Genomic DNA, 27,074 nt, shown 5'->3' on the forward strand with positions numbered 1-27,074 from the left:
AGATGGGTGCCATCAAAGGGCATGTCCATCAACGTTTGCTGGACATCCCCCCAGAAGCCAGATGTTCTCAACCAGGCAGGACATCTTAGTGCCTCTGTCGAAGCAACCGATCTGCCTAGAGAGTCAGTAGTATCCAGTCCACAGCGGATGATGAACTTGGCTGCATCTCTCCCTTCTGCGAGTGATTGGGAGAGGATAGTCTGGGTATCATCCGGAACTGTAGGCAGCACCTGCGCGACCGTATTCCAGAGAGCATGGGAAAAGCGGCCCAAAAGGCATGCAGTGTTCACGGACCCCAGCGCTAGACTGGCAGAAGAAAACATTTTCCTCCCCAAATTATCCAGTCTTTTGATTCCCTATCCGGGGGTGTTGCAGGGAATGCGCCAGAGGAAGAAGAAGTAGAAGCCTGGATTACAAGGTTCTCAGGTGTGGGGTGTTGGGTGAGCAATTTCGGGTCTACTGGCGCAGGCCGATGGCGGCAGGCAATCGTCCTATTCACAGGAGCCCCTGTGCTGGGTCTGGACTAAGTACTGTGTTTCCTCTCTTAGTACTCCTACCAATCTGCTTTCCTCCCCCTTTCCGCTGCCCCTTAGGCCCCTCTCGTGCACCCTGGTTGTTGAATAAATGGTTTTACACATTATATGCCAGTCTGGTTATCAGAAAATCTGAAGCTCACACCCCTCCAATATTACTGCCTAAGCTACGCCCCCTGGTGCTACTCTTTATACTTTATTACACAAAAGCAAAGGCAAAATACTACACAATGCAATCATGCTAGAATAACTGATTTGCGAGTGTAAATCTTATGCACTTCAAAATGGCTACTCCCCCCTTTAACTATTCTACACACCCACTACTACCTTTCTTCAGTCTCAGGGGCATGGGGTTTCTGTGGCATAATCTCTTTTGGGGCTGCAGTGTTCTCCCACCTCTCACAGCACACAGTCATTGAGGGCACTCAGCCCGTTAAGTCTCTAACCAGTTCCGGCTTGTGCGGCGTATGGGCCGTGTTGAACCTGCTGAACCACCTTCAGGCGGCGGGCTCACGAGCGGTGGACAGGGCCTGGACGGACAGCAAACGGCAGTCCGCTTTCAGTGGCTTCACAGTGAGTTTCAGGAAGGTATGACAGGAGCAGGTGCTTCTGTGGGCGGTTCTCTTACGGGCCTCATTGGCTGGTAGGCGCAAGTATGCCTCGTGGATTCAGCAGGCCCACCGGTCCCATCATTTTGGTGGATCTTGTTCAGGCACGCTGGGTCCTACCCAGGTGAAGGCAGTTGGCAGTCCTCTTCCGCAGGTGCAGGCCACTGAGATTTTCACACCTCTGCTGCCAGATGATATTTTTCGCACAAAGTAAAAGTGCTATGAGCGACTGTCTGCTTCAGAGTAGGGCTGTTTCTCTTCTCAGATGAGGGGAGGGGCACATTAGGCAGACATCTCTTTTACAGACTTTAAATCTCCAGGGCACTCAGAACTGTAAGGCACAGGGTCAGTAGTACTACAGTCATTCCGTCCAGAGGTCAAAGGAATACAGCAGGTGCCAAATGCAAGTTATCAATCCAAGACTTTACTTGGGCCAACCAATTGGACACACTCAGTTCAAGTGTTTGGTGCGATGATGGGGATTACACAAGGACACCAACACCGTATAGCACACTTTAGCAAAGACACAATTTTTCCAATAAAGCTACAAGGTTTGATCTGCGCTCCTAATCGAGTCAATGACTCAGGTCGTGAGTCTCTTTTGGTTAGACCACTTCACCAGGGTCAATTGCTAAATCTCCATCCAATGGTCAGCTTCTCCTGAAGAGTTAGCACACTTCATCATTTTCGCTAAGGCAGAATTCCTTGGTTCACAGAAGTCAGCAATTCTTCCTTCAGTTTGGACTCCAGGTGATGGTTCATCACCTCTGAGGAGCTGGTGGTCAGGCAGGCACCAATTCTTAGTATACAGTGGCCCTCCTTCTACTCTGCGGATTACACCCCCCTTACCTGAAGACAGAAATGGAACAACAAGTGGCCTAACATCTCTCACCTTTATACAAAAATGGCAGACTGGGGTGTGGATTTCAAGTCTGCCTTTTCAGAACCAGTTTGGGTAGGTTCAATTTTGATGCGTCCTCTTTGGCGGTCTGTAAGAGTCTGGTCTGGTGTGTGGTGGACACCAATGGTTTGGTCACCTTATACCAGGTCCAGGCAACCCTTATTAATAAGTGTTACAAAGTCTAGGAAGCCAGGGCTCTCTAGTGGTAGCTGTGGTGAGCAGCCAAGACTTATCTAGGAGTGTGAAGCACTTGCAGTACCACAGTAGTCACACAATAACTTATCACACATGAAAGGAACCACACAGTGTTGCAAAAATAAAGGTACTTTATTATGGTAACAATGAACTAGTATACTATAGGCAACCCCCTTCTTGCTGGAGGTAAGTATACACAAAATATACACAGGTAGGTAATAGAAATTTGCATAAAAACATTAGAAATAGCAAGGGCCCTATAGGAAGGCCAAACCATATACTAAAATGGTGGAATGGGAGAATTGGCCCCCCACCAGAGGATGTAGAGTAGTTAGCCAAGGGTTGGGAGATTACAGATTCCCAAGAGATGAGTATCTAGAAGACCCACAGCGAAAAGGAGAGCAGAGGTAAGTTACATGGTCGAAACATATACTAACATGGGGACTTGGAATTGGAACAGTGCAAGAACAGGACCAGACCGGTGGAACCCAACAGTGGATTCCGGATGATGAGGACCTGTGGAAGAAGGGGACAGAGTCCAGTCCATGCAGAAGTGTCAAGGTGGGGCAGGAGGCAATGCCCACTCTTCTGTGGGAGAAGATCCAGGACGACTATGATGGATGCATGCCAGCTGCAGAGTCCAGGAGCTGCAGGGGAGTCCCTGAAATCACCTAGGTGTTGGCCCTCAACAGTCACCGGACTGCAGATGGGTCAGTGGTCAGGAGGACCACCAACAAGCAAATGCAAGCTGGAGCTGAAGAAGATTTGCAGGGCTGGAGAGGACCAGCAAGATCCTGGGGACTCGACCCTTGGAAGGGAGTCTAGGCCGACCCTCAGAAGACAGGAGAGCCAGCAGAAGCAGTCCGAGGCCCCACGAGCAACCCACTGGCAGCAGGCACAGTAAGTCGCAGAGAGGCCCAAGCAGCACACCTGAAGAGGAGTACCACGTCGTTGAAGCAGCAGAGAGGAGACTGTCCATGCAGAGGTAGAGTGCTGGGGACCTGGGCTACTCGGAGTCCTGGTTGCTGCAACAGTTGTGGTGCACAAGGATTCTGTCCTGGGGGAAAAGGAAAGGGCTCACCGTCTCCCTAGCTGGACAGAAGGCAAAGAGGACCCAAGGGACCCCTCAGAACCATCACCTGTGTTGGAGAATCTTTGCAGATCCAGAGGAAAGCAGATCTTAGCAGCCGGACGTCCTTGATTTAGGTGCCTCTGGATGCAGGGGAGGGACTCCTTCTTGCTTCTTTAGTGCAGCTGAAGTGTTGCCGGCCCCAGAGGATGTACAGCCATGAAAACGTTGAATAGGGCTGCCAGGAGCCACGGAAACAATGTTGCACGGGGATGTTGTCTCTGTGTTGCAGTCTTGTTCAGTTTCTGCGAAGTCCAGCAGCGATTCCGGTGTCCAGGAGCAGAAGTCATTGCAAAGGAGTCCCGGTGGAGTCTTTCACGCCGTATCTAGGGACCACCCGCAAGGGAGTCTGTAAATAGCCATAAAAGGGGCCTGTTCACTTTGCAAGGTGACCACCTATCAGAGGGGGTCACTGACATCACCTGCCTCCGCTCCTCCCAGCTCGCCCTTGCAGCCGTCCCCAAGATCCGGAAAAAAAACAGCAGGAGGAAGAGCCTTCTCCTACCTGGCAGCCCGGACATGGAACATGCTACCTCTCAAGCTCAGGCAGATCGCATTACTGAGGCAGTTCAGGAAGGACCTCAAGACCTGGCTCTTCGACTGAGCAGCACACCCACAAACAGCGCCTTGAGACCCTATGGGTGATTAGGAGCACTCTACAAATCTATGATTGATTGATTGATTGCCTACCCTGACCACTCAGATGCTCTCAGGGGCCTTTGCCCATCTTGGTTTCAAGATGGCAGAATCAAGTGGCCATCTGGAGGAGCTCTGGGCACCACCACTAGGGAGGTGATGGACAGGGAAGTGGTCACTCTTCTTTCCTTCATGTAGTTTCGTGCCAGAGCAGGGACCAGCGGCCCCTGGACTGGTGCAAACTGAATTATGGGAACCAAAAGAGCCCTTCAAAGCAAGCCGGTGGCGTGGGGAGGCTACCCCTCCCCAGCCTTTTAACACCTATTTCCAAGGGAGAGGAGGTTACACCCCTCTGCCACAGGAAATCCTTTGTTCCGCCTTCCCCTACTTGAGCTGGACAGAATCCATTCTGAGGGGCTGCAGCGGCGAGGCCTGCTCGTAGACCCTGAAAGACTGGTAGGAGCAGTACTGGGGGGGTCCTCTAAGGAGCCGTCTGAGAGTATGGAATTATGCCACCTATACTGGCATCAGCATTAGCGTAGGATTCCGACATGTTTGATACCAAACATGCCTAGGTTCTGAGTTACCATTATGTAGCTGGACCATAGGTGGTGACCTATGGTCAGTACATAGCTAAAATGTCTTCCTTGCACTTACGAAGTCCAGGGAATTGGAACTGGAGTTTGTAAGCACACCTCTGCTCATGGAGGGGTGCCCACACACAGGGACCAGAGCCCTGCCCTTATGGCTGAAAGGGCCTACTACCATGCCAAAAAGAGTGACTTTCCTACACTGTCTTTTCAGGCTACCTTCTAAGTGATGGTCCTCACAGTAGGACTGACTCCAGGCTGGAGGACCCACAGCAGAGAGACAAAGATGTGTGAGGAGGCTGCACCCTATCAAAAGACATCTCACAGCAATCAGTAAGAGAGACAGGGTTGCGGCTCTTTTAAGGACCATTCACACACTAAAAACAGATACTGCAGTCCCACCCTTTAATCCCATCAAAAGACATTCTCAAGAAGACTTATCACTCACCCTCAGAAAGTACCTAGTCGAAATTCTATGGTGAAGCTTGTCTCCTTTTTTGCCATTTCTGTGTCTCGTTACTGTCCCTTCAATCTCAGGGATGTAGGCAATACACTTCCACTCTTTCAGAAAGGGAACTCTCCATCTTGTGCACATAAACTGGCTAGGGGCTTTATAATGAAACCCAAGGGCAAGTCCCACTCAAGCACTCTTGTAGTACATACCAACTCCTCTAGCATGCATGCACACATCAAGTGCACGTGATCTCAGACATAGGATTCTGGGTTCACTTTCAGCAGTGGAACTTTGGGTGAATGGGCCTAGTAGGTTCCCATTCACATGATACAGGTAACAGAACCTGGTCAGAGTATAATTGCAATAGGAAACCCCACAAGTCATATGAGGTGGAGGAACAAAAGTGAATAGGAATGCCCTCCAAATCACAAACAGTAAACACAAACTAGCAAACCCTGAGTCACTACGGAATCTATCAATTATTTTGCACTCCATAAGAATGTCCAGAGATGTATCAGAACAGGCAATTAAAAAAAGTTTAAGGACAACCCTCACACACCTGTCTAGGTGCCATGCTTCATCTCAGGTCTCCTCATTTGCCAAGAAATGTTATAATGGGGAATGGGCTTCCTATGTGAGTAAGAGGTGCTCAGTGGAGTTTAAAGGGAAAAGGGGGGGATCTTTCACAGTGAGATACAAACCAACTAGGTGTCTCAAGTATCCTTTTACTGGAACAAGTACCTAGGGGGTGATTATAAGTAGAATGGTCGATGAATAGGAGAGTCATTAGAATCATTGCATGGTTCTGGTCGGCATGTGTAGGACGCTGGTTCTCTATATAGTGCACTAAAATGAAGTACACTGTGCAGAGTCCTGTGAATCCCCAATTGGTTTTGCAGAGGCAAAAGTAGACAGGACTAATGCTCTATTTTGTGGCAGGGCTGGCGAGCAGTTAGGCTTATCAGAGGGTAGTGCTAAGAATTTGTTGTACTCACAGAGGCAATAAATGAGACACATACTCAAAGAATAAATCCGAGACCAATTTAGAAAAATAACAATTCTTTGAATATATGTTTTAAACCCAAGAACTTCATAATCAGGTAAGCAGACTTTTAAGCATAAATACTTTGCAGTTTCAGAAATCAACACTGCAATTTTCAGAGTTCTCTCAATTTTACCCTATGGAGGAAAAACATGTTTTAGCAAACACAGGGTTAACAACCACTTACAAGGACAAGCTTGGTAAGCAAAGGTAAATACTAGACACTGTTCAGAACCACACCAACAGGTCACACCGGGCAGTGCTGGGATGGCCGGGTGCAGGGGTTCAGTAAGGCGTTGGGTGCCCAATGATTCTCTTATGGGTGTTGGACCTCATGACAAACAGGATGCAAGCTGTGGCTAGGAAGCCAGTCAGGGGCAACAAGCAGGCAGGTAGTAGACTTGGGCTGCTCAGGGACGTAGGTGCACCTTTGGTCCTTTTCTCCTGTGCCCAGGGGTGACGGATGCAAGGGTGGCTTTATGCTTCGGGTTTTCTCGTCTGGGATCACTCGTGGTCAGGGAGTCCGGTACGTTGAGGCTTCAGGCGTCAGAGTCCAGCAGGGGTGGCCCAGGGTGAAACCAAACTCTTAGAAGCCAGGGAACATCGCTGGCACCAGTGAACCACCTCAGATGGGATTAGGGGATGACAGATGCTGTAGTTGCTGAAGGTGTCAGGTTTTCTCTCACCACAAGGCTGTGGGAAAGGGGGCCCGTGTGCAGAGGCGGCTGCAGGTGTCTCCAGTGAGTCCAAAATGGGTGAGACCACACTGGACTCAGGGCTGCTGGGGACCCACGTTGGCACCGTTGGCTGGCTTCACCTCAGGTCATGGACGTCAGATGCAGTGGTCACTTCAGGTGTCGGGTCTTTGGGGTTCCAGCAGCTGCAGATTCTTTTCCTTGGAGTTTCTGGTTGTAGAGCAGGTCCACTGATTACGGGAGACTTGAGTCTTAACTGAAGGTTGGACGAGTTGGCTTCTTGAGCAGAACTCCTTTGAGGTCAGCAGGCAGTCCAGCATGGTCAGCTGCTTCTTCTTTTCCTCTTCTGCAGTGTAATTCTTCTTTGTCCTGGTCTTCTTAGGTTGTCGAAATCGGAGTTCCAGGGTCCAGGGGTGTCCCTAAATACTAAATTTAGGGGCTTTACAGAAGTGCCAGTAGGAAGCCAATGGGCTGCCCACCTTTAGGGTGACTACGTCCTTCTTATAACCACTTCCATTGGGAGTGGGCATAACCCTAACCCTAGTGGCCCAATTCCTTTCACGCAAGATGGAGGAATTTGAGAAGTGGTGTCCAATTCAGCTCGTCCACCATAAGGGCGGGACTGGCATGAAATGATAACACCTCTACCCAGTGCAGGCTTTTGTCCCTGGCCCTCGAGAGTGCTGGCTCTCACCTTGCAGGCCAGAAGAACGTCTGGGGAGGTTGAACTGATAAGGACCAATCATTCAGCACACTAGTAGCTGGTAGGTTTTCACCTCTGTGTGCATTATTAATAAATCCATCACTGAGGTCAGTGAGCGTTTATTATTCTGAGATTTTAGATACCAAACATCCCAGGATTCAGAGAAGCATCGTGTAGCTGGGAAACTTGTAATGACTAGTGTCCAGCACATGCATTTTAAATGGCCCCAGAATCGACAGAGACATAGCAGGGGTATATCTACTCATGCACATATGCCCTCACATGTGCCTTAATCCACCGTGCCTCAGGGGTGACTTGCACCTGGTACATGCAGTGACAGGGGACCTGGCACACAGGGTGTGTGACAGGTTGTGTTTTCAATTTAGCCTGCACCAACACACACAGTCTGTAATCGCAGCACTGTGTGGGTTTGGTGAGGGGTCCCTGGGGGTGGCACAACTGGTGCTGCAGCCCTCAGAGACGTTCCTTACAACCCCAGGCCCTGGGTACCAGGGGTACCATTTACTAGGGACTTACAGCGGTAGCTAAAGAGTATGGGAAAGAGATCTGGCACTGGGGAGCTGGTTCGCAGGGACCCAGTGCATTAACAGTCAAAGCCACATCAGAAACCAGGAAAAAGGTGGGGGTTAACTATGTAAAATAAAAAGGGTGCTTTCCTACAGCATGTATTTGCCTAATGGCCACAAAGGGTCCACGGCATTCATCAAGTCCATAACCTTGGATTTTTAAAAGTAAGTTTCCCATTTATTCTGACAACAGTCATACTACGTCACAAACAGTCAAGTCATACTATCGCACAAATGTAAGCACATATAAAATTCTCTTGTATACTCGAAATTGTGGAGGACACACCCAAAGAATATAGGTATTCCCTGGCACTCTTCCTTTGACAAATGTTCGATTACAGGGGGCCCCTACCCATGTTCCTCAAATGGGTCCTACAAAGCTGGCCATTAGAGTCTCACAAGAAGTTCCCCTAATAACGAGTACACAGGAGGGCTGAGGGAAAACTAAAGGGGGTTTGCAGCAGCGGTAAAGGGTGGGGATGCGGTAGCTTGTTGCCTCAAGGTGCCTGGACATTGTCAGCCAGATCCCAGACATCTACCTCAAAAGGCCTAGTAGGTCTGTTGTTGCAAAGACAAAGTCTGTTGTGGCCTCTTTGGTATCCCTCTTACCCCTGCAGTACAAGCAGAGCAAGGCCCAAAATGTGTGCTGTTGGCTTGCCTTCCTTGAAGGGTTCTAATGTAGATTCTGTCTTGTCTCCAAAGAGACAGGTGCCATAAAGTGTCATGTCTATGAGAGATTGTTGGACATCAAAAGATAAGCCTGTGGATCCTGTCCACTTGTGGCGCAGAAGCACCATACAGGTATTAACTGCCCTACTCAAAAAGTGAGCAGTCACTATGCTCAATCGAATTATGTACTTTGTTGTGTCTTGGCCATCCTGAATTATTTGTTGGAGGTTGGCATGAAGGCTGTCTAAGACTACAGGGAAGATTTTGCTCATCATAGCCCATAATGCATGCAAGTAACGTCCTAGGAGGCAACTCAAATTAATGGACTTGAGGGTAAGGCTGGCAGAGAAGAACATGTGTTTATCAAATGCCTCCATATGTTTTGGCACTGGCAGGGTGGTATGAAACGCACTTTGATTTAGTCAACTAGTGGAATCCTGAACCACAAGGCTCTCTGGTGTTGGGGCTGCAGCAGGAAAGGTGGGTCTCCCTGAGTTGGCCTGTGTCATCAGGCTATTTGTCTGTTGACATAACAGCAAGATCCTAGTTTCGCCCAGGCGCCCAAAGGGTGTCTTTGAGGGCCTCATTTAATGGAAGAAGTGGCTCCAAAGAGGTCTGCCCTGGCGCAAGAACTCAGTAAGTACATTTATTTTAACCTCCGCAGAGGGAAGCTTGAGGACAAGTACTTCTGCTGCCCTTCTGATCCCAATATCAAATGAGGCAAATTCCTTCACAGAGCTGGATAAGTAAGGTCACTGTCAAGAAAAGATTCAAGGCCACAGGTGTTTTGGAGACACAGAAAAAGGTTTTCATCATCATAATTTTGCGTTCTTTCATCACCATCATTGACTTCCTATGGCTCTGAAAATATGTTAATTAGTACTGGTGTGTCAGAATCAGACTGAGGATGCATAAGAGGTGGAGCGGGTGTAACTTTGACCTAAGTCTCAGTGGATTCGCTTCCGTGTCCAAGAGGACTACTGGCTCTTCCTCTGGCACCATCACTGTTGGCGTTGACACACAGGGAACTATGCAGCATTCGGTGCCGTATGTGAAGTCTGAGTGGGGGTTGATTCCAGAGCCGGGGCAGCTACCACAGCAGGGTCGAGAGGCACAGTCTGTGTCGGGATGGATCTTCCAGACTGGAGACCTCCTTGAATCCATGGAGCCAGATGTCGCACCAGAGGGGACCAGAAGTGTACCAAGAATCCACAACATAGCCTTCTTGAAAGCTTGAATCTGCTGTGGTGTCGCTGATGGACCTGGCAACATGAGTTGGTTCGGGACTAGTAAGGGGAAGAGTTCCGTGGTAGGCAACCAGGATCAACATCTGGGGGTACGCTGACATCCATTCAACTTCTCTTGATGGGAGTGGAACGATGAAGGCGAGTCATATTGGAACTTCTTGCATTTTTCTACAAGGACTTACTCGACGATCTGAAGTGAGATGATAGCTTATCTTGGAAATGACCTGGGATCTAGAACATGCCTGTGTCCTTTTATTCATCGGGACCAGGCCTTCCCAGTCTTCCTGCAGATTCATCCATGCACATTTATCGCACTTTAAGTCATGCAAGGAAGAATCTGAGACACCAGTGTGAGAAGGTAGCCTCTTTCTAGCCTTGTTACCCCCACTTTTGGCCTGTTTGTGAGTGTATGTCAGGGTGTTTGTCGCTGTTTTCACTGTCTCACTGGGATCCTGATAGCCAGGCCTCAGTGCTCATAGTGAAAACACCATGTTTTCAGTATGGTTGTTATGTGTCACTGGGATCCTGCTAGTCAGGACCCCAGTGCTCATAGGTTTGTGGCCTATATGTATGTGTCACTGGGACCCTGTCACACAGGGCCCCAGTGCTCATAGGTGTGCATGTATATGTTCCCTGTGTGGTGCCTAACTGTCTCACTGAGGCTCTGCTAACCAGAACCTCAGTGGTTATGCTCTCTCATTACTTTCAAATTGTCACTAACAGGCTAGTGACCAATTTTACCAATTTACATTGGCTTACTGGAACACCCTTATAATTCCCTAGTATATGGTACTGAGGTACCCAGGGTATTGGGGTTCCAGGAGATCCCTATGGGCTGCAGCATTTCTTTTGCCACCCATAGGGAGCTCTGACAATTCTTACACAGGCCTGCCACTGCAGCCTGAGTGAAATAACGTCCACGTTATTTCACAGCCATTTTACACTGCACTTAAGTAACTTATAAGTCACCTATATGTCTAACCTTTACCTGGTAAAGGTTAGGTGCAAAGTTACTTAGTGTGTGGGCACCCTGGCACTAGCCAAGGTGCCCCCACATTGTTCAGAGCCAATTCACTGAACTTTGTGAGTGCGGGGACACCATTACACGCGTGCACTACATATAGGTCACTACCTATATGTAGCTTCACCATGGTAACTCCGAATATGGCCATGTAACATGTCTATGATCATGGAATTGCCCCCTCTATGCCATCCTGGCATAGTTGGCACAATCCCATGATCCCAGTGGTCTGTAGCACAGACCCTGGTACTGCCAAACTGCCCTTCCTGGGGTTTCACTGTAGCTGCTGCTGCTGCCAACCCCTCAGACAGGCAGCTGCCCTCCTGGGGTCCAGCCAGGCCTGGCCCAGGATGGCAGAACAAAGAACTTCCTCTGAGAGAGGGTGTGACACCCTCTCCCTTTGGAAAATGGTGTGAAGGCAGGGGAGGAGTAGCCTCCCCCAGCCTCTGGAAATGCTTTGTTGGGCACAGAGGTGCCCAATTCTGCATAAGCCAGTCTACACCGGTTCAGGGACCCCTTAGCCCCTGCTCTGGCGCGAAACTGGACAAAGGAAAGGGGAGTGACCACTCCCCTGACCTGCACCTCCCCTGGGAGGTGTCCAGAGCTCCTCCAGTGTGCTCCAGACCTCTGCCATCTTGGAAACAGAGGTGCTGCTGGCACACTGGACTGCTCTGAGTGGCCAGTGCCACCAGGTGACGTCAGAGACTCCTGCTGATAGGCTCCTTCAGGTGTTAGTAGCCTTTCCTCTCTCCTAGGTAGCCAAACCCTCTTTTCTGGCTATTTAGGGTCTCTGTCTCTGGGGAAACTTTAGATAACGAATGCATGAGCTCAGCCGAGTTCCTCTGCATCTCCCTCTTCACCTTCTGATAAGGAATCGACCGCTGACCGCGCTGGAAGCCTGCAAACCTGCAACATAGTAGCAAAGACGACTACTGCAACTCTGTAACGCTGATCCTGCCGCCTTCTCGACTGTTTTCCTGCTTGTGCATGCTGTGGGGGTAGTCTGCCTCCTCTCTGCACCAGAAGCTCCGAAGAAATCTCCCGTGGGTCGACGGAATCTTCCCCCTGCAACCGCAGGCACCAAAAAGCTGCATCTCCGGTCCCTTGGGTCTCCTCTCAGCACGACGAGCGAGGTCCCTCGAATCCAGCGACACCGTCCAAGTGACCCCCACAGTCCAGTGACTCTTCAGCCCAAGTTTGGTGGAGGTAAGTCCTTGCCTCACCTCGCTGGGCTGCATTGCTGGGAACCGCGACTTTGCAAGCTTCTCCGGCCCCTGTGCACTTCCGGCGGAAATCCTTCGTGCACAGCCAAGCCTGGGTCCACGGCACTCTAACCTGCATTGCACGACTTTCTAAGTTGGTCTCCGGCGACGTGGGACTCCTTTGTGCAACTTCGGCGAGCACCGTTTCACGCATCCTCGTAGTGCCTGTTTCTGGCACTTCTCCGGGTGCTACCTGCTTCAGTGAGGGCTCCTTGTCTTGCTCGACGTCCCCTCTCTCTGCAGGTCCAATTTGCGACCTCCTGGTCCCTCCTGGGCCCCAGCAGCGTCCAAAAACGCCAAACGCACGATTTGCGTGTAGCAAGGCTTGTTGGCGTCCATCCTGCGGGAAAACACTTCTGCACGACTCTCCAAGGCGTGGGGGATCCATCCTCCAAAGGGGAAGTCTCTAGCCCTTGTCGTTCCTGCAGTATTCACAGTTCTTCAGCCTAGTAAGAGCTTCTTTGCACCAACCGCTGGCATTTCTTGGGCATCTGCCCATCTCCGAGCTGCTTGTGACTTTTGGACTTGGTCCCCTTGTTCCACAGGTACCTTCAGACAGGAATCCATCGTTGTTGCATTGCTGATTTGTGTTTTCCTTGCATTCTCCCTCTAACACAACTATTTTGTCCTTAGGGGAACTTTGGTGCACTTTGCACTCACTTTTCAGGGTCTTGGGGAGGGTTATTTTTCTAACTCTCACTATTTTCTAATAGTCCCAGCGACCCTCTACAAGGTCACATAGGTTTGGGGTCCATTTGTGGTTCGCATTCCACTTCTGGAGTATATGGTTTGTGTTGCCCCTATCCCTATGTTTCCCCATTGCATCCTATTGTAACTATACATTGTTTGCACTGTTTTCTAAGACTATACTGCATATTTTTGCTATTGTGTATATATATCTTGTGTATATTTCCGATCCTCTCACTGAGGGTACACTCTAAGATACTTTGGCATATTGTCATAAAAATAAAGTACCTTTATTTTTAGTATAACTGTGTATTGTGTTTTCTTATGATATTGTGCATATGACACTAAGTGGTACTGTAGTAGCTTCACACGTCTCCTAGTTCAGCCTGAGCTGCTTTGCTAAGCTACCATTATCTATCAGCCTAAGCTGCTAGACACCCTATACACTAATAAGGGATAACTGGGCCTGGTGCAAGGTGCAAGTACCCCTTGGTACTCACTACAAGCCAGTCCAGCCTCCTACATTGGTGGCAGTGGTGGGACTGCTGGCAACAGTCAAGCAAAGGGTGTAGTTGGGTTCACTTATGGGTCCATAGTGGAAACTGATGTAATCAGTCCCAAGACAGTTTCTGTCACACCTAGTGGCATTGGCCTTGCCACACTGGCTGCTTGTCCCCTTACAATGGATAAGTACAGGCAGACAGTTTCAATAAATGGTGTTGAGGCCTTGGCCTACAGGGACACAGGTGCCAGTTTCACTTTGGTGACTGAAAACCTAGTGCCTCCTGAACAACACATCATTGGACAACAGTATAAGATTATTGATGTCCATAACTCCACTAAGTTTCTTCCCTTAGCTATAATTCAGTTTAGTTGGGGTGGAGTTACTGGCCCAAAGCAGGTGGTGGTATCACCTAGCTTACCTGTAGACTGTCTCTTAGGTAATGACCTAGAGGCCTCAGGTTGGGCTGATGTAGAGTTTTATGCCCATGCAGCCATGCTGGGCATCCCTGAGGAATTGTTCCCTCTCATTTCAAGTGAAATGAAAAAGCAAAGGAGAGAAGGCCTGAAAACTCAGGATCCCTCTCCATCAACAGGTAAAAAGAGTATCACAGTATCCCCTAACCACCCTACCATTCAGGATACCATTCCTGTGGTGGGAGAAACCTCTCCTGGGGTGGCACCTGTTCCAAGGGAATCATCAGCTGGCAAAGCTGGACTCCCTGAGGTAGAAGTACCTCTCGGTGGAATAACTAACATTGGTGAGAAAAACAGCACCATTTTAGTTAACATGGAGCATCCCTCCAACCCTCCCAGAGAAACTTTAGTGCAGAAACCCTGCACTACCTCACAACACTTAGGACAGCATCCCTGCCCTAGTGTGGAGCTCATAGGACAGCATCCCTGCCCTGCTCCAACTCAAGAGAAACAGCATCCCTGTTCTCTCTTCCAGCCAAATGGACAAAGTTTTTGCCCAGCTATGGCTTTACTGAGACAGCATCCCTGTCTGGCATTTCCATCATTACAAATAGGTTCAGTGGATAATTCCCACTGCTCTAAACTAAAACTTACTGATAGAAACTCTGAAAATACATCTTCACATTGTTGGTTAGCTAAAAAACTTCAAACAGGGTGGTTTACATCCCCACAGGGAAGTAACCATATAGTGGATGATAAAGGGAGTAACCAGTCTATTGCAGAGCTACTCTCTACTTATCACCACTTAGACAATAAAGTCTCAACTGGCCAAGGTTAGCCTTATTGTCCTTCGTTTGGGGGGGGGTTGTGTGAGAAGGTAGCCTCTTTCTAGCCTTGTTACCCCCACTTTTGGCCTGTTTGTGAGTGTATGTCAGGGTGTTTGTCACTGTTTTCACTGTCTCACTGGGATCCTGATAGCCAGGCCTCAGTGCTCATAGTGAAAACACCATGTTTTCAGTATGGTTGTTATGTGTCACTGGGATCCTGCTAGTCAGGACCCCAGTGCTCATAGGTTTGTGGCCTATATGTATGTGTCACTGGGACCCTGTCACACAGGGCCCCAGTGCTCATAGGTGTGCATGTATATGTTCCCTGTGTGGTGCCTAACTGTCTCACTGAGGCTCTGCTAACCAGAACCTCAGTGGTTATGCTCTCTCATTACTTTCAAATTGTCACTAACAGGCTAGTGACCAATTTTACCAATTTACATTGGCTTACTGGAACACCCTTATAATTCCCTAGTATATGGTACTGAGGTACCCAGGGTATTGGGGTTCCAGGAGATCCCTATGGGCTGCAGCATTTCTTTTGCCACCCATAGGGAGCTCTGACAATTCTTACACAGGCCTGCCACTGCAGCCTGAGTGAAATAACGTCCACGTTATTTCACAGCCATTTTACACTGCACTTAAGTAACTTATAAGTCACCTATATGTCTAACCTTTACCTGGTAAAGGTTAGGTGCAAAGTTACTTAGTGTGTGGGCACCCTGGCACTAGCCAAGGTGCCCCCACATTGTTCAGAGCCAATTCACTGAACTTTGTGAGTGCGGGGACACCATTACACGCGTGCACTACATATAGGTCACTACCTATATGTAGCTTCACCATGGTAACTCCGAATATGGCCATGTAACATGTCTATGATCATGGAATTGCCCCCTCTATGCCATCCTGGCATAGTTGGCACAATCCCATGATCCCAGTGGTCTGTAGCACAGACCCTGGTACTGCCAAACTGCCCTTCCTGGGGTTTCACTGTAGCTGCTGCTGCTGCCAACCCCTCAGACAGGCAGCTGCCCTCCTGGGGTCCAGCCAGGCCTGGCCCAGGATGGCAGAACAAAGAACTTCCTCTGAGAGAGGGTGTGACACCCTCTCCCTTTGGAAAATGGTGTGAAGGCAGGGGAGGAGTAGCCTCCCCCAGCCTCTGGAAATGCTTTGTTGGGCACAGAGGTGCCCAATTCTGCATAAGCCAGTCTACACCGGTTCAGGGACCCCTTAGCCCCTGCTCTGGCGCGAAACTGGACAAAGGAAAGGGGAGTGACCACTCCCCTGACCTGCACCTCCCCTGGGAGGTGTCCAGAGCTCCTCCAGTGTGCTCCAGACCTCTGCCATCTTGGAAACAGAGGTGCTGCTGGCACACTGGACTGCTCTGAGTGGCCAGTGCCACCAGGTGACGTCAGAGACTCCTGCTGATAGGCTCCTTCAGGTGTTAGTAGCCTTTCCTCTCTCCTAGGTAGCCAAACCCTCTTTTCTGGCTATTTAGGGTCTCTGTCTCTGGGGAAACTTTAGATAACGAATGCATGAGCTCAGCCGAGTTCCTCTGCATCTCCCTCTTCACCTTCTGATAAGGAATCGACCGCTGACCGCGCTGGAAGCCTGCAAACCTGCAACATAGTAGCAAAGACGACTACTGCAACTCTGTAACGCTGATCCTGCCGCCTTCTCGACTGTTTTCCTGCTTGTGCATGCTGTGGGGGTAGTCTGCCTCCTCTCTGCACCAGAAGCTCCGAAGAAATCTCCCGTGGGTCGACGGAATCTTCCCCCTGCAACCGCAGGCACCAAAAAGCTGCATCTCCGGTCCCTTGGGTCTCCTCTCAGCACGACGAGCGAGGTCCCTCGAATCCAGCGACACCGTCCAAGTGACCCCCACAGTCCAGTGACTCTTCAGCCCAAGTTTGGTGGAGGTAAGTCCTTGCCTCACCTCGCTGGGCTGCATTGCTGGGAACCGCGACTTTGCAAGCTTCTCCGGCCCCTGTGCACTTCCGGCGGAAATCCTTCGTGCACAGCCAAGCCTGGGTCCACGGCACTCTAACCTGCATTGCACGACTTTCTAAGTTGGTCTCCGGCGACGTGGGACTCCTTTGTGCAACTTCGGCGAGCACCGTTTCACGCATCCTCGTAGTGCCTGTTTCTGGCACTTCTCCGGGTGCTACCTGCTTCAGTGAGGGCTCCTTGTCTTGCTCGACGTCCCCTCTCTCTGCAGGTCCAATTTGCGACCTCCTGGTCCCTCCTGGGCCCCAGCAGCGTCCAAAAACGCCAAACGCACGATTTGCGTGTAGCAAGGCTTGTTGGCGTCCATCCTGCGGGAAAACACTTCTGCACGACTCTCCAAGGCGTGGGGGATCCATCCTCCAAAGGGGAAGTCTCTAGCCCTTGTCGTTCCTGCAGTATTCACAGTTCTTCAGCCTAGTAAGAGCTTCTTTGCACCAACCGCTGGCATTTCTTGGGCATCTGCCCATCTCCGAGCTGCTTGTGACTTTTGGACTTGGTCCCCTTGTTCCACAGGTACCTTCAGACAGGAATCCATCGTTGTTGCATTGCTGATTTGTGTTTTCCTTGCATTCTCCCTCTAACACAACTATTTTGTCCTTAGGGGAACTTTGGTGCACTTTGCACTCACTTTTCAGGGTCTTGGGGAGGGTTATTTTTCTAACTCTCACTATTTTCTAATAGTCCCAGCGACCCTCTACAAGGTCACATAGGTTTGGGGTCCATTTGTGGTTCGCATTCCACTTCTGGAGTATATGGTTTGTGTTGCCCCTATCCCTATGTTTCCCCATTGCATCCTATTGTAACTATACATTGTTTGCACTGTTTTCTAAGACTATACTGCATATTTTTGCTATTGTGTATATATATCTTGTGTATATTTCCGATCCTCTCACTGAGGGTACACTCTAAGATACTTTGGCATATTGTCATAAAAATAAAGTACCTTTATTTTTAGTATAACTGTGTATTGTGTTTTCTTATGATATTGTGCATATGACACTAAGTGGTACTGTAGTAGCTTCACACGTCTCCTAGTTCAGCCTGAGCTGCTTTGCTAAGCTACCATTATCTATCAGCCTAAGCTGCTAGACACCCTATACACTAATAAGGGATAACTGGGCCTGGTGCAAGGTGCAAGTACCCCTTGGTACTCACTACAAGCCAGTCCAGCCTCCTACATAGACATCATGAGAATTTGTCACTGATGTTTATTTGTGGCAATCATTTCAGGGTTTCAAAATTGTTGTTTTTAGGGTGGTGGTGTGGAGGGGGGGTTGGTGTGAGGGAGGAACATGTCCCTTGCACACTGTACTTTTTTTTGGGGGGTGGGCTGACAGAAAATGAGGGAGCGACCTCCAGATCTACATCAGAAGATGCAGAAAGAAAGGAAATCACATTGATTTACAGAGGTGGCATTTGTTTTGTGTTCCCAGTGTCACTTCTGAACCTCATGCTGAGCCACAAAACGCCACCTACCAGATAATACGCAAGAAGGGAAGGATAAAAAAAACTGTCACAATGGAAGAATGCAGGAACCTGCTAGAGTGAGATAAAGAGTCTAGCAGATTAAAGAGACACGAGGTGGATTCAAAACTATGCAGCCTAGGTCGTCAGTGCCCTGGCTTTTAATAGTGCCGGTTGTGGTCTTCTGTGCAAACCTTTGTGCAATGGAACTCATTCTTTTACAAACTAAGCACTGTCTCTTCCCAATCTTCATTTAAGGCAGATACTGGAATGTCTTCAGCTGCAAAGAGAAGACTATGATCTTTAAGAGAACTGCGAAGTGCCCCAAATCTTGGACACCAATAGGACAATTCATGAATACATGAATATTGCCCCTTTAACAACAGCCATTACTGTGGTGACTGACAGGTACATAAAGGAGAGTGGGACTGACAAGAGAGACATAACCACTTACAAGATTTGGTCTAAAAGGGAATCTACAACTGTGAGATGTGCAGCATCGTCTGAAAGGTACTTCGACTCTGGCTTTCCCACAGCAGCAATAACCTTCAATCAGCATATAGCATAACATTATATGTGTACTTTTAAAGTGCACAATCACCCTGAAGAATATATAGATGTTGAAATAACAGATTTTTATTGTTAACCAAATCACTGGTCTTATGTAATCAACCTCAAAATGAATAAAGGCTGAATGGACCTGCAACCGAGAGGATACAGTAGTCCACTGTGTCACCTGACCCAGGAAACAGTAATGCTCCATTAGGTCAGGTATGATTTCCAGGTGGCCACCTTGGAGATGTCCAGCAGCAGATCAACAGCTATTAAATTTACTGTAGCACCCCACTCACACTTCTCACGAAGTGTGCAGTCACCCTCCCAGACATTTCTCTGTATGTTTTATGGTAGGTAAAATTGGTGCATGCTATGCTAGCTTTTGCCACCGCCTGTTTATGTCAAGGCGACTTTTTTCACCGGCGCATCCAGGTCCTCTCGATGCAGCAGTCGGGGAGTGCTTCGCATCATATGTAATGCTTCCATAGTAATAGATGTCAGTGACTTATGGAACCCCGGCAAGGACACAGTTGGGTTAAGAGAAAGCAAGGACACAATATTTTGGCGTAAACATCTGGTGTATCTGCAGTGTAACTTTGTCAGAGCGGAATCTGATGTATTTATCTTCAGAGAAGAATGAGCAAATGTCTGGTGCCTGGCTGGGCGGCATGATCACAAACAAGAAGACTATCTTCTGTGTACAGAACGTGAGATTTAAGTTAGGCATAGGCTTGAAAGGCTTTGACATGAAGAATGACAGCATCATGTTCTATTCCCACTTTGGAAGCCCCAAATCATTCCTAGACACACAGATTAATGTATTCATGTCTTTACTGTGTTTCCACTTTTAACCAGCATTCTGGCAATTTGCAACCTTCAGTGGGAATTGTTATCAAGATGCTGCTACTCACAGTTGATCAACTTATCCAAAGGGTGCCTATTTACAAGTTTGTTGTGCATATTTGACATACATTTCCGTTTAAAAAAAATAAAATACAATGCTGCACACGAAAGTGCATGCTAATTGATATCTTATTCTTTTAGGCAAACATTATTTGGCTGCCTTGAACTTTTTAATATGAAGTGATATTTCCTCGGTTAAAGATGGCGGACGTGAGCTAGAAGAGCTCCACGCACCACCCGGCTTATTCAGCCATGAACGGGGGCTCGAGGGCCGGCGGCGGCCGGCTGGTGAGGGCGTGATGCTGCCGTAGCGCCCCGGGACACGGCACTCCCGTGCGCTGACCTCCAGAGGCAGTTGGAGGTAGGACGGGGCCGAGTGCACGTGGGCTCACGGCCGGCCGAGAGCTAGAGGCCGGCAGCCGCGGCCTGATGGTGACGCACGCGCTGGGCGCCGCGAGGTAGGCACATCGGGGCTCGAGTGTGGGGGGGCGCCCAGTTTCAGTGCCCCCCACGGAGCCAAAAAAGTAATTTGTGTGCCTGGGGGGTGAGTGTTGCCGAGCCTCGGCCCCCCGGACGGAGAGCCCCGACATTGGAGTGGGGTTCCAGGCCTTCTGGCCATGTGGTTCACATTGAGCAGTATGTGGTGCGACCACTTATTTGAATTACCTGTGGGCTGGAGCTTGCGTCTGGAGTCCCGTGAGCAGTGGATGGAGGTTGGCTGCAGGTATCTTACAGGCCGGGCTGCACGTGCTGCTGCTGCGTGGTGCCATACTGGGTGCGCAGGCAAGCGGGCCTGGCCTTTTGATGGTTTGGTGAGGCACCTGCCCTGTGAGAGCTAGAGGTGAGGAGGCGACGGACTTCGACGCTGGGTGCGGAGCTGGAGGCGGCGAGTGGATCCTTCCAGTCTTGTGGTGCTGGGCAACTGGCGCCACTGTGGTGGCTCACCAGGAGAGTGTAGGAGTCTACTTGCAGCTTACTTATTTTACTGTATATGACTACGTTAGGCAAGTCCCTTTTGATACCATTTTCCTAATAGCATTTGAAGAGGGGTGCCAAGATTTCACATATTTGGCTACCGCACCTAGAAGTTTTACAAATATTTTAACTTTAGGACACAACTTACCCTATCAATTAAGTTGTTTCATTTCTGGCTGTAATGGAATTTGGACACCTGATATGGTGATGTGTTTCAAAAGGCACTGAGTAGTTCAGTTTCACTTGTTAAGCTGAATTGCTTAGCTTCTCTAGAATATTAACTTCTTGATTTTTTTTAATTTTAAGCCATGCTCACCTGTGACAATATACACTTGTACCCTTTTCTCATTCTTTACTTCTCAGCTTGATGGAGTATGGTTCTTTATTCACAAGAGCATTTTTTCCTGACGTACTAGCACTATGTTAATATGCATGAAACTTTTTTAATTATCATGAGTGGTGGAGGAACAAAAGTACTGCTATTCTTTATTCATAATGGATACAGTCTTGTTATATCAGTGTTCTTCTAGCCCTGATGAAGTCAGAGAGTGATTCACTCATATGACGAAACACGTGTTGGCTGAAATCAGAGAGACAAATCAAGCAGGATTGGCTCTTACTTTACTTCTGGAGAAAAAAACAGCTTAAGACTCACAAGAACATGCAGATTTATCACTGATGGACAGTGTGTGCGGAATATATACTCGTGTGTGGACAATCCATGTATACATTGGATGTCGACCTGATTCAGATTAACAAACATAGGAACTTTTCAATTTCTGAGAATAACTATTGTTGGGTGAACCAGTACCTGAGTTGGCTAGTACCTCCATATATTTCTAGCACATGCTGTACTGTCCAAATCCAACTGTCATGCAGAATCGTGCCCAAGTCCCTTCTCGACAAATAGCTGTTTGATGGTAACTGAAGGCATCAACAAGCTGAGCAATTTAGGGAATCAACTTCATTCCAGAAGTCTCAGTGCAAGCTGGTGGAGCAAAGGTGTAAGTGGGAGTATGTAAAAGATCTATCCTTACCATTCTAAAGAGAATGCCGTAGACCCTGGTAGCTGAAACCTGGAGACAAAATCAGAGCATTTGATTTTAATAACTTTTCGGAAAAATGCCTATTCTTGGAACACCCCACTTTCTCAGAAGGCATCCAACACCATCTGGTCCACGTCAAACACTCATGTGACTCGATTCCCAACATGTTGAGTACACACTCGCTGTTCCTTATTCCTGGCAGGTATTGTAATTGTGCCATCAAGAAAATGGTCCATTTGGAAGCCTACAAGCAGATTTCTGGTGCACTTCCTGGACAGGTTCAGAAAGTGTGTGCCACCTTTCTTCAAAATGTTTATTATTGCTGAAGTATTCTCTGTGATTGTCGGCATTGTCTTTCCCTTGACCGTACGTGGAATACTCTCATGGTGTAACTGACGACCTACAGCTCCCGCAAGTAGTATCTCTTCCAAATCAAACCAGAAAGTCTTGCTTTGAGTGAGCCAAGCTGCACTCCTATACCTTCCATGGAGCTATTTGTCACCAAAACATGTAAAAGAAGACAGATCCACCCTTTCCTAATTTAGTTGTGCACAATCACAACTTCATAACTAATTTATAAAGACACGGGGCAGTTACATCACAGGAAATAATACAATAATGAAACTGACAAACTTAAACACCTCCTCATTCACAATAGATCAAGAAAGACACCAGCATTTTTAAAACATTCTTTCACGATTTCATCCACTTTATAAAACACTGCTACGGCTAGTTTCCGATATTTCAAATACATCACCAACAGAATAGGAAGGCTAACTTCCAGGTACAGAATTCTACCTGCTGACATACTTGAATGTTAGTAAAAATATACTTTAAGAAAAGTGCACAGAAACTGAAAAAACGCCACTTGCTTAAACAGAATATTTGTAGTTATAAATACTAACTTACATTTTCTGTTAGCCTTTGAACCGGCCTGATGTTGACAGAAATACTTGGACTTACAGGGTCAAAATCGTCCTCAAAGTCATCTATAAAATAAATCAAGATTATATAAGTATGCATAGAATAAAAACCTATTGCACTACCAACAAGCAAAATCAGCGTCATATCTCAAGAAACTGAATTTTACAGCCGGAAATGTAAATACAAACGCCCACTTCATGGAATGCATACCAGTGCAGGGATGGCTTTCTAAATGACAACGTCAGGCAGTGGTGAGATTTATACTTTTCTGCCTTAATGGAGGGTAACATACTCTTGTGAAGGCAATAGATTTGATTTTGACAATAACTAGAGATGTACAGTCCTATGGTCTGCCTGTTCGTTACTTAGTTCATTCAGTATGGTGAGTTCAAAATACTTGGTCTCTGAGCCAGAATTAAGCTGCCCAAATAAAAAAAATCTCTAAACTTAAAACCTTTTAAGTTTCTAACTCGGCCATGCAAATGGGCCTTTACATGGTAAACATTTCAGACAGGTCGATGAGAATGTGTGTGCACCTTAGCCTCAGTTTTACAAACAGGGGGATCATGAAGGAGCCTTGGCTTCTTCTTTAGTTCAGCATACAATCCCAATATGCCATTTGCTTCCCCACCTTTTTAAAAAGATAACTATGATGCAAGAGAATAAAAGGTTGTAAACATACTCAACAAAAAGCCATAGTAGACAAAAGTATGTACCAGGGAATCTATAGCAAAAAAGATAATGGTAAAAAACTGGTGACTTCACTACCATTAGATGGTTCTAGTTGTAGTAGAAACTGTCATAATATACAAGTGGGCATGCCCCTTCAGCCCACAAAAGTAAGACTGATAGATATTTATAAGGAAGACAGTTGTAGCAATATTATAGTAAATCTCCAGTTAGTAAAATATTCATAACATGGAAATTAGATTTTAGTAAGCAAAATACAGGATTCCTAACGCATTAGTGGACCAGTCAACACGTTTCACCCCCTATGCTGCACGCTGGCCTGGGGATTTTTCAAGGCAATGTAGGACTCATTCAAAATTGTTAATTAGTCCAGAAACGTCTAAGGTCTCACAGGTTATGGTGATCAGTCCAGAGTCCTATGTTGCACACACATGCCGTAAACACGTCGGGTTTCTGCGGCCCAAAAGTGAAAAGCGAAGTAATGACTACATCACTTTTCACTTCTTCAGACTGATCATCCAGGAAAACATTTTCTAATACTGTTGACATTACTGAACTTTAAGTCCAAAAAAGCATCTATGTGCACAAAAATCAACAATATGTGACAAACGGACACTGTCTCATGATGGATAAACGTTAACCCAGTGAAAGTGCGTTCAATGCAATGCACCAACTTAAATCCCCGGTTTTATTTGTTTTTGGTAGCATGCAAGAGGGATGTTGTGGGCCTCCTATGTATCTAAGGAAGGGACTCATTCTGAAGAAGGAATGGTTTCTTACCTGTAATACCAGTTCTCTTTCAGGTGAATCGCCATTGAAATCATAAACTTTGAATATTCCTGCCCATGTACGGGGATCCTGGAGCAATTCTTTAAAATATGTGTTCTGAAGTGTAGATGCTTGCCTTTCTTCAGTAAGGCCTAGAGAAACACTTAAGACATGAATAGTTTGCAGCCTAGAATAAAAGGCTACAATGGCCAATTTCTTTAGATTGTATTTAAAAAAGGTAAATTACTATAGTCAAATTGGCTGGAAAAAAGATCATTTGACTAACTAAATCCGTTTCACAAACCCGTTTTTAAAGCATAAAGATGAAGAGGACAGTGTCGCCCCCATGGGTTGCCCTTATATAACTGTGAAAAGGATCATCTGCGCCTTTAAGGGCTCAGAGATCACCAGTATCCCATCATGCCCAGCAGGTAACAGGTGCTTTAGTTCTTTTTGCCGAGATGTGTCAGTGTCAGATAGGTCTAATAATCATTTCTGTTATTTCCACTGGGGAAGAGAGAGGGCGCCTACAACTTCAATGGAAATTTCCAAGAGAGAGAACTGGATTTACAGCCGAGAAACCATATTTTCTCTCTTAGGGGATCTCCATTGATAGTCATAAGGTTTGAACAGAGTAGCAAACCCCTTCCCACCAAAGAGCTGTGGAAAGAACAAGGAACACAATCAACTGACCAGACCAAGCAAATAGATTTCTCAGGGAGGCCTGTCTTACTTGAGCAACTGATCCAGCATCAGAATCCAAACAAAAGTGTTTGTTAAAACTTGAACAGATCTCCATGTAGCTGATTTAGAAACCTCATTGATGGGAGTATTTCTCATTAAAGTAGTTGCAGCCGCTTTCCCTCTGGTGGAATGAGCTTTTGGTCTACCAAGCAGAATCTTATTTGCCTTTGCCTTTTGAAAACATAACCGAATGCACTACACTATCCATTGGGATATGGACTATCTGGATGTGGCTAAATCCGTACTGACCAGCCTACAGTTTACAAACAATTGGTCCGTCTTGCAGATATTTTTGTTTTAGCCAGATAAAACTTTAAGAGTCGCCTGACATCTAGAGAATGGAGATATCTTTCAGCCAACTGGTGCAGAAGGGTGATGAAAGAGGGTAGGTAAAGAAATGGTATGATTTAACATGAAAATCTGAAATAACTTTCAGTAGGAATTTTGGATGAGTCCTCATGACCACTTTACTTGAATGCAAAACTGTGTATGGTTAATGAGAACATAACGCCCACATTTTGCTAACCAGACGTGCTGATGCAATTGCTTCGAGGAAAGTGGTTTTCCAACAGACAGGTTACAAAGAGGATTTAGGATTAGGCTCAAAAGGGGCCTGCATAAGTCATCAAAGGATGGTATTCAACTCCAAGGGAGGGGATGGTCGCCTCATGACCGGTAAAAACTTTCTGAAGCCCTCTAAACAATCCTTGACAACAGTAATTTTGAAAAAAATAGGATAGTGAAACTCATGTTCTGTAGGCAATAATAGCAGCCAAATGAACTTTTATAGAAGAGACTTGTTGGCCTGATTTGGCCAGGGAAAGCAAATATGGAAGACTTGCTTCTTCTTAATCAGATCAAAGCTCTTGTCAGAACACCAGATACAGAATCTCTTTCACTTCAGTGAATAAGCAGAACATGCTGATGAATGTTTTGCCTCCTTGAGAATATTCATACAGTCTTGTGGCAGATTCAAATGCCCGTATTGTACTAGCTCAGAAGCCATGCTGCCACACTCAGAGGAGAGATTGCGGTGAACCATCTGGCCTTCAAGCTTTGTGAAAGGTCCGGTGTGTACGAGGGCCTCATGCGCGGACACTCCAACATGTGGAGAAGGTCTGTGAACCACCATTGTCAGACCACTCAAGAGCTACAAAGCTAATTTTCAGGACCAATTGATCCACAGGGCATGCCCCAGTGTCCCTGTCTGGTATTACCTCGATGCAGGGTCTGGAAATTTTTTGTTTTCTGCAGTTGTAAATAAGTCTATTTGAGGACAACCCCATATGTTGAATTTGTTCTGTACAACCTCATTGACCAACCTACTTGTGGTTTTCCTGACGATCCCTGCTTAAGGAGTTGGCTCGAACATTCTGATCCTCTGGAAGATGAGTTGCCATGATTCACAGGTCTCTGGGTTTCAGCCAGTTCCATATTGTATGGGCTTCGTGAGACAATGGTCTGGATCTGGTTCTCCCATGCTTGTTCAAATAGTACATTGTTCTTATGTTGCCTGTCTGAACAAGCAGGGATTTCATCTTGAAGGACGGGAGAAAGGCCTTCAGCACAGATGAATAGTAGCACGTAGCTCGAGAAGACTGATGTGATAAGACATTTCCCTCAGAGACCATGTTCCCTGAATTTGAAAATGATGCACGTGTGTAAGAAAGTCAATCTTTTTGGCATGGCTACCCCCCACTTTCAGCCTGTTTATCAGTGTGCTTAGACTGTTTTCACTGGGATCCTGCTAACCAGGACCCCAGTGATTGTGCTCTCTCCTCTAAATATGGATGCTTTGGTACCCTTTACACCCCAAAATTGGCATACTGCCGTAGCCCTGTAAGTCCCTAGCATACGGTACTTAGGTACCAGGAGCATTGACAAAACAGTGGTCCCCCATTGGCTACAGCATGTATTATGACACCCCATGGGAGCCCACACAAACTGTGTCTGCAGGCCTGCCATTGCAGCCTGTGTGAAAAGGTGCATGAACCCTTTCACTGCTGATCACTACACCAGGTCCCTGTAAGTCACCCCTATGGTAGGCCCTTTCAGCCCAAAAAGGGAAGGGTGCAGGTTCCTGTGTGCGAGGGATCCCCTGCTTTAGCAGAAGTGCCCTTACGAACTCTAGTTCCAATGCACTGCCCTTTGTAAGTGTGGGGAAGCCATTTTACCCATCTACTGGCCACAGGTCACTCACTACCTGTGGTTCAGCTACATAATGGTAACTTCGAACCTAGGCATGTTTGGTATCAAACATGTCGGAACCATACACCATTACTGATGCCAGCATG

General features: G+C 47.4%; 1 protein-coding gene across 6 annotated transcripts in view; it reads right to left on the bottom strand.

The window, feature by feature from the left end:
- Window positions 1-27,074, bottom strand: part of CPLANE1 (ciliogenesis and planar polarity effector complex subunit 1) — a 1,992,329-nt gene that overhangs the window by 907,149 nt on the left and 1,058,106 nt on the right. For all 6 annotated transcript variants that reach the window (XM_069221234.1, XM_069221235.1, XM_069221236.1 and 3 more), the window contains one exon: window positions 22,564-22,643. In XM_069221234.1, the coding sequence (XP_069077335.1) occupies window positions 22,564-22,643 (80 nt within the window). The remainder of the gene's footprint in view (window positions 1-22,563; window positions 22,644-27,074) is intronic.

Source organism: Pleurodeles waltl, chromosome 1_1 (assembly GCF_031143425.1).
Source record: "Pleurodeles waltl isolate 20211129_DDA chromosome 1_1, aPleWal1.hap1.20221129, whole genome shotgun sequence".
Taxonomy (NCBI): Eukaryota; Metazoa; Chordata; class Amphibia; order Caudata; family Salamandridae; genus Pleurodeles; species Pleurodeles waltl.